At 43.9% G+C, this 11,741-nt stretch overlaps 1 protein-coding gene across 1 annotated transcript; it reads left to right on the forward strand.

Moving 5' to 3' along the window:
- The first annotated feature begins 2,819 nt into the window (after positions 1-2,819).
- Positions 2,820-11,528, forward strand: LOC134085500 (transmembrane emp24 domain-containing protein 1-like). The gene is made up of 4 exons (XM_062539954.1): positions 2,820-3,134; positions 6,205-6,302; positions 7,038-7,224; positions 8,319-11,528. Exons 1-4 carry the CDS (start codon positions 2,934-2,936, stop codon positions 8,535-8,537), a joined length of 705 nt encoding a protein of 234 aa, XP_062395938.1. The 5' UTR covers positions 2,820-2,933; the 3' UTR covers positions 8,538-11,528.
- The last annotated feature ends 213 nt before the right edge of the window (positions 11,529-11,741 follow it).

The raw sequence follows: 11,741 nt of genomic DNA on the forward strand, positions 1-11,741 counted from the left end.
GTGACGTTTTTAATCATTTAAACCATTTTAAGAATGTATGTAGACAACAATCTGTAGCCTTAACTACATTAACATTGGCTACCGCCGTTCATTCCGACATACCAGCACTCCGACATTGACGTCCAATTGTCGTAGTGGAGGCATGTCTCTTTATGGGAGAAAGTTCCACCACTCCGACATTTTTTTTTTTCATGGTCGCAGTGGCGGTATTTAACTTTTTTTTCAAACAACGTGCCATTCCGACATGAGGTCATTAATAGGCTATTAATGTCATAACTATATCCAATTGTGTAAAATAATAAAGATTCACATTTAAAATGTCATTGTGAAGACTTCTTGATATGGTTATGTGTCTGTTGCGTGCACGACTCGGGGAAGTGAAAGCAGTTTTCTTCTCTGTCTCATTATTCGCGGACTAAGTGGAGCTAAATTAAGTTATTATTTTGCTGTCACTTCGTCTGTTTTATGGCATAGAAGGTTGTATTTGGTATCTGTGGATAGCTCTAGCTCTCCTCTTTTATCTGACATGCAAGCCGTATCTTTTTAACACGGTTTCACGAGTAAATCAAACGAAAGTATAGCGGTAGCCGAAGCTATATGATTCTTATTTGTTTGTCACTTCGTCTGTTTCTATAACACAAAAGGATCGATGTGTTTGGTATCAATGGAAAGCTCTGTTTCTCCTCTTTCATTTGATATGCATGTTATGGCTGTGCGATGCCTGGTCCCGGAGTAATTCAAGCGAGAGCAGTGGCTGCGTGGGTGAACGCAGAGCAATATAGACTGTAAATATGATATAGCCTACTTTCATTTAAATTAATGATTTTATTTTTATTTTCATACTTGATCGTACAGACATGTGTCTAGTCTCGTTGGAAAGGTTCTCAGCTCTTTCATGCAATATAGGTCTCATCTCGCTGTGACTAATAATAGCAGAGCAATGTAACAGAGAAGAATGGGTGTGTTTTTTGACGCACTTTGCGTCCGTCGGGCTCATAGGGTCCGTTAAATTGACGTGGAAAAAAATAAGATTTGTACACTGTCGGAATGGGGGTACTAAAATGTGTCGGATTGGCAGCATGTCGGAATAACACCATGTCTGAATAGCGGCATGTCGGACGAAAGGGATGTCGGACTGGCAGGATGTCGGACTGCCGACATGTAACCATTAACATTAACTTGATATTGGTGGTGATACCTTAAGTTGTAGGCCTAGCTGGTTAACTTTTAGCCTTTGGCTCAGAATGCCTTTCCCATTCAATCGACAACGGAAGTGGAGCGCATATATGCTGCTCGCACACATGCAGAAAAAACAAGCTCGCTCGTCTGGTGTAGCAAATGGAAGCATGTCTTCGCTAAAGTTCTGTGCCCATTCCGTGTTTGTCCCATACGGTTCGGTTCGTGCATGATTGTTCAAGGACTGAAAAACGTCTGCTTTACTGTAGCGCACGGGCCTTTTCTTCTCCGTGTAGCGCTGGAAATCGTGTGGCATGTAGGCTATGCCATGATCCAATTAACCTACCGGGCGCAACATGTTGTCAGATCATGGAGACGTGCAATAACTATAAAATGCGTCTTCATAAGCTAGGGAAGGTGGTGTTGGTGATTGCTATTGAAATGTTAAAAAAAACAGTTGTCCACTGAAATCAGAACTTAAACAGCCTCAAAATTCTTAATGGTGAGTATTACCTTAAAAATGTAGCTAACCTAAATTATTAGTTGCACAAAACTTTTTTTTTTTTTGTTAAAAAATAAATATTAGGTTCCCCATGCAAACTTTGAAATGAACAAACTGAACAAGATGCTGGTAGTGTTGCATATTGATATTAAAATATTGAAGAATCAGATGAAAATACAGTTGTTTAAAATATATAAAGGCGTATGGGCCTACAGCACATAATATTGATAATTTGACATTGTAAATCACCCACTATTTAGGAGGGTTACCCTCGCATAAAAGGTTGTGAGGGGCTGTTCGTTTCAAATGGGTAGCCCTCCATATGATTTGAGTTCTTCGGGTAGCCCTCATCCCCAAAAAGGTTGGAGACCCCTGGTGTAGCGGGTGCAGAGATGGTTTAGATGTTTTTTGTTTTGTTGTTTGTTTTTCATTTTTATTGTATTTTACTATAAGAATTTAATGTCCAATTTTTCAAATGTTCAAGGTACAATCTTAGGCCTATAGCCTTTAACACTAACCGAATGATTTGTGTGCACAGTAGGCTAAATAAGTGCTTGTGGAAGAAAACGTCCTTCAGTAAATGGCAAACGGAGATGTATGCTGACGTAGGCCTACCGAATAGGTTAGCACGCTCTGAAGGCTACAGCTCTCTTGCGACACCTCCCGGTCACGAAGTTATTTTCCTTCAGGCCAACTCAACGCTTCGTGTCGTGGTTTCATGCCTCTTGTCTTTCCTGCACCATTAATTATCTACCAAATGTTTTTAACTTAAAGACTAGCAATCAGTAGATCCATAGGCCTATCAGTTGCTTAATAGCCTACTGTCATAATCAAATGTTGAGGTTGAAATGCAAAGGTTAAAAAATAAAAGTTTGGCTCTTGATCTTTTTCAGAGGGCTACCTTACAGTTTGTAACCAAACTGATTCGGTGCGGAGCCTCCTAGTCCATTAATGCACAATGACCACCATACTGTGCCATTTGAATGGAAATCATTTGAAGTGTATTCAACACAACAGAAGCCGCTTCACTGCGGCCCTCAACCATTGGAGGAAGAACGGACACTCGGTATAATGTGATTGGTTGATTTCCCCGTTAGACTCGAGAGCTCATCTAACCAATCGGGTGTTGATAAAAGTTACTGTAGCCTAGGCTAGTGCATTGCGATGCTGTGGAGCTAATGTTAGGTATCTGACTTGCACAATGTCACCTAACCTTTGACAACAGCCGACTGAAACGGATCGGAAATCGTTCGTTATGAATTCCTATCGAGGAGGTCACATTAGGTTATCACCTAAATGTGTCGTTATCTCTGTACTTATTGCGTTTTTCACGCAGACGGTCAGCGGTTTCAGCCCGAACCTTGATAGTGAGTTTACATTTCTACTGCCAGCAGGAAGAACAGAATGCTTCTTCCAAACGGCGTCGAAAAATGGCTCTATGGAAGTTGAATACCAGGTAACATTAGCATTAAACTCCAATGTCTTATAATCTAGCTTGCAAGTTTGATTTAATGTTAGCCTTTCTGACACTGCAGTTGTTGTGAGCTAGCAAATTACATCTGGCTAAATGTTAGCTGGCAATTAGTCGCTAATTAAAAATGACAGTCATGGCTAAGTTGCTAACTAGCCATTTTATTACGTAGTTAACGTGGCACTTTTGTGCAAGTGTATGAGCTTTACGCAAGTGAGTTGTGCCAGCTTTGATGTTAAAACGTGCATGCATGGCATCGCGAGCTCTGGTGACACTTGCATCAACGTGGGCTTGAATGAATGTTTGTTCAATTACAAAAATACCCCCCAGCCTATTGGGGGTAGCTAGCCTTCTATGTCAAGGAACAGTTAACGTTTGAAAGCTGTTGAAGACCTGCTAGTTCCGCCTAAAAGGGGAACCGCAAGACCTGTCAATTCATGCGCAATGTCCGCGCGCCTAACCTGTATTGTTGCATGCGCACTTGACCTGTGGAACTTCTGAGGTGTTTCTAGCGAATGTAATGTGAGCTTCTGAGTCTTGTGTCTCGTGTTTGATATGTGGGTGTTCCTGTTTGCCCACTGCCACTGCACGCACACTGCAGCCAAGAGAGCGTCTTAAAGTGCTAGCCCATTGATTATGATAAGCTACGTCCTGCTGTACATCCGCTACCTTGTAGGCAGCTCTCTCTCTCTCTCTCTCTCTCTCTCTCTCTCTCTCTCTCTCTCTCTCTCTCAAATCAAATATTGCTTTATTGGCATGAATGTGTCAAGTCATTGTTGCCAAAATTACAAGTATAACATGTTAATAATCAACTTTACATTAGTAAGGAGTAGTGTTAATTTCGTCAGACGAGACGAGACTAAATATGTTCGTCAACGACCTTTTTTTTCGAGACTAAGACGAGACGATGACGAGACTGAACCAATGTCCTGAAACGCTGACTAAGACTATAATAAAATGCATTACTGTTGACGAAAAAAGACGAGACTAAAATGTTTTGCATGATTGAAAAACTAAGATAAAATCTCTCTTCGTTTTCATCTACAAAATGAGAAGACAGAATATCTATGCTACCTGTTAAGCATTCAGAATAGTCCAAATTAATGGGCGGCAGCTTTCCTGTAGGCTAGCTATGTGCTGTTGCTGTAACCCTGTGGCTGCGACGACTCATACTACGAGTCAACCCCGAGGAGGAAGAGATCCAAAGCCTGGCTCCATTTCACTAAACGTGATGAAATTTCTGCTGTCTGCAACCAGTGTAGTATTGTTATCGTGTAAGGGTAGTAATACCAGCAATATGTTAAAACATTTGTCCGTGAAGCATGGGATTAAGCTCCAAGAGTGTCATGTGTTCGACAGCCTACGGAGGGGTGCTAACGTTGCCCGGTCTAGGGCTCCAGAGTGCATATGCGCCCAAAATGTTCGAGTGTGCCTGAAAATAATTCTAGGTCACACTGGTGCACCTGACGCTCGGGTGAAAGCATACGTTTCCTTCACATGTTTTAATTGTAGACTATGCGTGCAACTTAGCCAAACTGTATAGAAGTAACCCCCTTGGCCCGCTCTCTCTCCCTCTCCCTCTCTCGTGCGCCTGCCCCTCGACATGCACTTCACAATCGTGAAAGCAATGACGCATAGAAGACAACTAGCTACATTAGCCTATAATAATTTCGGTTAGCATCATAGCGTAGGCTCCTGCACAAATTTGATTCAAACTCTTGCATTCAATTTGACTGATCATCTCAATGTTTTCCAACTAAGACTCAAAAGGGCCTGTCCCAAGGAGAAAAAGTATTAGCTTACCTTGCAACTTAAACACACGTGGGGAAACTGAACAGTCCAACCAGTAGACTATAATAAGCTAGCCAACTATGCTACTTTGTTTACAATTTGAGGCTTCAAGCCGACAGCTGAATTAAAGAGGCAGAGTTGTAATATGAATAGTCATGAATGTCATGAATATCAGAAATGTCAGTAGTATAGATTAGAATATATAAAGAATTATATTATATACTGTAGGCTATATATACATCTTTATAATTCTTTATAAAGAATATGTATATTCCTTATTGTGTTTTGAATAAAGACAAGCTTTTTCTACGCCTTATTGTTAAAAAATCATTCACATAATATGAAAGGAGAGCGATAAAAGGTGACTTTTTGGCGTTAAAGGCGATGCAATGAAAAATGAGGGTGCACCTACATTTTTTGGGAATCGATAAGAGAATTGATAAGGAATTGGATTGATAGGCAGAATCGATAATGCCATCGATATTGATAAAAACGTATCAATACCCATCCCTATATGGGACTACGTTTAGGCGCATAGTGCCATCTAGTGTAGCGGAGTAAAACATTCGTAGGCCTACTTTGGGTCTGGTCTGGATATTATTGGGGGAAAATTGAGACGTGTGAAACACATACAGTAGCTGAAACACTATTTGACTGAAATAGTAGCCTATTCAAACGTATCTTGTTATATAAAAAAGACTCAAATGTTTTGACTAAAAGTTGACTAAGATACCTTGACTAAAAGTTGACTAAGAAGTTTTCTTTTGACTAAAACAAGACTAAAATTATGAGACTTTAAGTCGACTAAAACTAGACTGACAAAAATGATATTTGAATGACTAAATATGACTAAGACTAAAAAGAACATTTCGTCACAAGACTAAGACTATGACTAAATTAAAAATAGGTGACAAAATTAACACTAGTAAGGAGATACAAATCTATCTCTCTCTCTCTCGCCCAAGTTATTTGAGGTTGAGATGTGATCTTGTGACATGTGATTTTCGGCATATCTGCCTTTTATGATGTGCCTAACTCAACCACAGATTTGCATGATATCTGCTTGTTATGAGGCAGTAGTATGACTTCTGCGGAGAGAGAAAGACAGAGAGACTGTGTGTGTAATAGTATATAAAGTATGGGATGAGATGCTATGCTATGAAGAAAGTCCAAATCAATGGCCATATTAATGTGTGTGTGTCTGTGTCTGTGTCTGTGTCTGTGTCTGTGTCTGTGTCTGTGTGTGTGTCTGTGTGTGTGTTAGATCATCGCAGGTGCAGGCATGGATGTGGACTTCACCATCCTCTCTCCTCATGGCTATCAGCTGATCTCAGAGTTCCGTCGCTCCGACGGCGTCCACACGTGAGTTCCTCTGACTGACTGCCTCCATCCTGAGCTCCCATTGGCTAGAATAGTCCGTAGGTGCCTCCATCCTGAGCTCCCATTGGCTAGAATAGTCCGTAGGTGCCTCCATCCCGAGCTCCCATTGGCTAGGTAGTCTGTAGGTTCCTCCATCCCGAGCTCCCATTGGCTAGAATAGTCCGTAGGTGCCTCCATCCTGAGCTCCCATTGGCTAGAATAGTCCGTAGGTGCCTCCATCCTGAGCTCCCATTGGCTAGAATAGTCCGTAGGTGCCTCCATCCCGAGCTCCCATTGGCTAGGTAGCCCGTAGGTGCCTCCATCCCGAGCTCCCATTGGCCGCTAGATCGTCCATAGGTGCCTCCACCCTGAGCTCCCATTGGCTAGGTAGTCCGTAGGTGCCTCCATCCCGAGCTCCCATTGGCTCTCAGTGGCCAATCTCATGACGAGATTGGCCACTTCGGTCTGCTCTGGTCAGGAAAGGAAAGTCAGATTTCTAACACACAGTTGTTATAAAATGTAATTGTCTTTCTTCCTCCTTTTCATCTTCCTCTTTTTCATCCGTTTTTTCTCCCTCTTTTCTTTTTACCTTCTTTTCTCCCTCAATTCTCCCTCCTTTTCTTCCTCTTTTTCATCCATTGTTTCTCCCTCTTTTCTTTATTCTTCTTTACCTTCTCTCCTTCCTTTGTTCTTTTCTTCTCCTCCTCCTCCTCCTCCTCCTCCTCCTCCTCGCTGTAGTGTTGAGCCCACTGAGGAGGGCGACTACCAGATCTGCTTCGACAACAGCTTCAGCCGCTTCTCGGAGAAGATGGTGTTCTTCGAGGTCATCCTGGAGGGCCCGGCGTCCGACGAGGGCGGGGACGACGAGTGGGCGGGCCTGGGCGAGCCCGAGAGCCTATTGGAGTACAAGCTGGAGGATATCAGGGTCAGTGCCCCGCCCCCTTCCACAAACACTCACCAATCAGAGGGCGTCGTTGCCTAAAGCATGGTTAAGCGTCATTCACATGTACGGCGACTAGCGATGAGAGACCTTGTTATGTAATTACTAACGATATAACCACTGACGACGAGAGACCATGTTACATGTTACTGTAATTACTAACGAGATATAACCACTGACGACGAGAGACCATGATACATGTTAATGTAATTACAGACGAGATATAACCACTGGCGACGAGAGACCATGTTACATGTTGATGTAATTACAGACGAGATATAACCACTGGCGACGAGAGACCATGATACATGTTAATGTAATTACAGACGAGATATAACCACTGACGACGAGAGACCATGATACATGTTAATGTAATTACAGACGAGATATAACCACTAACGACGAGAGACTATGTTACTGTAATTACAGATGATATAACCATTGACGATGCAAAAACGTCACGTGTCGGACGATGTCAATCGTGTTCTCTCCTTGTTCTACTCTTCTCTGTGTCTCTCTCGTCCCTCTACCTTCCTCTCCTCCTCTCTCTCTCTCTTGTGACTGTTATCCTCTCGTCGCTCTACACACCTCTCCTCCTTTCCCCCGTTTTTCTGACTTTTCTTCTCTCTCTCTGCCTACTTCTCCTGTTTCTTGACGGTTCTTCTCTCCATCTCTCCCTCTCTGTCATTCTCTCTCCCCCTCTTTGACTGTTCTCTCCACATCTCTCCATCTCTCTCTCCCTCTTCTCCATCTCTCTCTTCATCCTGTCTCCTCTCCATCTCCATCTTCTTAATCTCTCTCTTCATTCCCCCCTCCTCTCCTTCTCCATCTCTCTCTCCCTCTCCATCTTCTTAATCTCTCTCCTCCTTCTCCTTCTCCATCTCTCTCTTCATTCCCCTCTCCTCTCCTTCTCTATCTCTCTCTCCACATCTCTCCATTTCTCTCTCCATCTTCTTCATCTCTCTCTCTCCTCCTCCATCTTTCTCTCTCTCCTTCTCCATCTCTCTCCATCTCTCTCTCCTTCTCCATCTCTCTCCTTCTCCATCTCTCATCCTCATCCCCCCTCTCCTCTCTCCCAGGAGTCCATGGACTCGGTGCACCGGCGTCTGGAGCGCAGTCGCCAGATGCAGACGGCTCTGCGTGCGCACGAGGCGCGCGACCGCTACCTGCTGGAGGACAACCTGTGGCGCGTCACCTTCTGGTCCTGCGTCAGCCTGCTGGTCCTGCTCACCGTGGCCCTCACGCAGGTCTACACCGTCCGCCGCCTCTTCCACGACAAGAGGAGGGTGTGCACGTAGAGGCAGCGGAGTGTGTGTGTGTGTGTGTGTGTGTGTGTGTGTGTGTGTGTGTGTGTGTGTGTGTGTGTGTGTGTGTGTGTGTGTGTGTGTGTGTGTGTGTGTGTGTGTGTGTGTGTGTGTGTGTGTGTAGCCTGCTCGTCCTGCTCACCGTGGCCCTCACGCAGGTCTACACCGTCCGCCGCCTCTTCCACGACAAGAGGAGGGTGTGCACGTAGAGGCAGCGGAGTGTGTGTGTGTGTCGGGGTGGTGGTGGTGTGTGTGTGTGTGTGTGTGTGTGTGTGTGTGTGTGTGTGTAGGGAGGTACTTTGAGCAGGGTGATTTGAAGACTCTCCCAGTTAGATTACTGTGTTGTCAGTGAGATCATCCTAACTGGATGCAAGCAAAGCAGTTTGTGGCATTTTGAGCATTTTGTCTCTTTGTCTCAGTGTATACAGAGAGCCTTCAGTACTACTTTTTTCTCTTTCTCTCTCTCACTCGTTCCTCCGCCATTGATTATTCTCTCTTAATCTCTCTTAATCTCTCTCTCACTAGCTCTCACTGTCTTTGTCTCTTAATATCTCTCTCTCTTTCTCTCTCTCTAGTTCTCACTGTCTTTGTCTCTTAATCTCTCTCTCTCTCTCTCTCTCTCTCTCTCTCTCTCACACACACTAGTTCTCACTTTCTTTGTCTCCTCTTAGTAATAAACAGTGCCAGTTCTGTTGCCTGCTTATTTGAGCTCTGGTGTGAGAAGAACCAATCTGCCACATTCTATCAACCAATCACAGAGGATGGACAGACAGACAGACAGACAGACAGACAGACATAGAGAGAGTAGAAGGGGACAGAATGAGAATCAGAGTGAGCGATGAAGATATAACGAGGTGAGGAGATGACGAAATTTGTGTCATAGAGAGAGAGAGAGAGAGAGGGGAAGAAGAGAGAGAGAGAGGGGAAGAAGAGAGACATCAGAATTGATATTGTTACTGAAGTGTGAATAGTCCTCTGCAGTTCGCCTACAAAAATCCGGATCTCCCTAATCTTAATGGGCAAAGATGGTACCAGGATTTCCTTATATGGGCAAAGATGGCAGCTTTGGGTCCCTTTTCTGAACTTCAGAGGTCTATATGGAGTGCTAAAAATGAATCATTGCAGTGCCTTTTTTATGTCTTTACCTGATTTGCTTCATTCAGTAACAAGGCCTTGATGATCACGTCATGATCATTGGCCGGAGTGACTCCGCTTAATGTCAGCGGCCCTCCTCCCATTGGCCGGAGTGACTCCGCTTAATGTCAGCGCTCCTCCTCCCATTGGCCGGAGTGACTCCGCTTAATGTCAGCGCTCCTCCTCCCATTGGCCGGAGTGAGTCCGCTTAATGTCAGCGCTCCTCCTCCCATTGGCCGGAGTGACTCCGCTTAATGTCAGCGCTCCTCCTCCCATTGGCCGGAGTGGCTCCGCTTAATGTCAGTGGTCCTCCTCCCATTGGCCGGAGTGACTCCATTGTTGTGTTGTTACTTCTTCATCATTGTTTACGACCGCTAAGCAGCCGGCCCGATGACGGGAAATAGTTTTAAAATAATGTGTGTGTGTGTGTTTGTGCGTAGGTGGATTATGCGGGAGGGAGGGTAAATGGTGATGTTTGATTTGATATTTCAGGCCAAATGTTGGCCTCAATCACGTTACTTAAGTTTTCAACATTTTGGCTTCTTTTGTCTGTTGATGTTACCACAGACACATTGCCCATTTTTGAGACTTTGTTTGGTACTTTGCATTCGGTGTCTTCCTCCTCACCACAGACAGGTACTGTGTGTGTGTGTGTGTGTGTGTGTGTGTGTGTGTGTGTGTGTGTGTGTGTGTGTGTGTGTGTGTGTGTGTGTGTGTGTGTGTGTGTGTGTGTGTGTGTGTGTGTGTGTGTGTGTGTGTGTGTGTGTGTGTGTGGAGGGGGGTGCAGGGGGGTGCAGGGTTGCTCTTGAAAACATCATGTGATCAGTCTTTGGCCACGTACTCAAACCTTTACTTGATTTATTACATGGAGAAGGAGGCAGCGGTGGCCGTTTACAAAAAATTGAGTTTAAAGTGATTTTGTTTTCAAGTGTGTCTGTGTTTGCATGCGTGTTTATGCACGCATAAACGTGTGTTTTTATAATTTTGTTAATATTAACAAAAGGGAGAGATGTGTTATGAGATGTGAAATATATGTATGCTGTGATGAATCAGACGGATTTTTTAAGAGTTTACTTTTTACAAAAAAAAAGAAAATAAAATTCAAAGTACAATATACTCATGTCCTTCTTATTTGCCATCCAACTAGTGTGACGGTCGCTGGTAGTCAATTTTAAGCGCACTATGACTCGAGGGCTGAGAAGCAAGAGGTCGTAAGTGACATTTCACCAACTTTACAGGAGAGCCAAAACAAATCGCACTGCTTCAATATGTTCATAGTTTAAAAACCTTTGTTGGTAAACGGGAAATACGTGTATGGGCATAGCTCAAATAACTCTACGCTTGGAATAGTCCTTCAACCAATCAGACCAACGATCCGGGTGTGTCTTTTGGATAAGCTCATTTGGGATTGGACCCAAAATATGTGGACAGGGAACAGGAGAGAGATAGATGTGCAGGTTTCCAGCCTGAGCTGCCGGGCGAAATCCAAATCACCGGCAGATCAGGCAGGGTTTACCCAGCCTATAGTACTGTGTCTTGTGTATTCTTGCTGGATTTGGATGTTAAAATTGAATTTGAATTATTATTTTTTGCTTAAATTGATAGAAAAGGGATAGAAATAGACATTCCACTTTGTCTTCAAATTTCTACCCTCCATTTTCACATTTTTATGACATCATCATTTAGGCGGAGCTTCATTTACAGTAGCCTATAGGTCCATTATAAGGACCTAAACCATGCTGGACAATGACACTGTACAGCGCACTTTACTAGGCTACTACTTCATTTGTTCAGCTTAAACCAAAGGTGCACTGGTTACTGAAGCGGCTTCTATCCCTAGGTGCCTCTCATGTAAAGTGTATACGTCCTCCCTCGCTCCTCGGGCCTCGATCCTCACTGATCTACATAAAGAATGATGGGGCGGCAACAACGATAGTCTATCCCTTAGTCTATCTTTCTTTATGTAGATCAGTGAGGATCAAGGCCCGAGGAGCGAGGGAGGATGTATAAACTTTACATGAGAGGCACCCCCTGTGCATCTCATGAGCTGCACTTCCTGTGTGG

This window comes from Sardina pilchardus, chromosome 1, assembly GCF_963854185.1.
Source record: "Sardina pilchardus chromosome 1, fSarPil1.1, whole genome shotgun sequence".
Lineage (NCBI taxonomy): Eukaryota > Metazoa > Chordata > Actinopteri > Clupeiformes > Clupeidae > Sardina > Sardina pilchardus.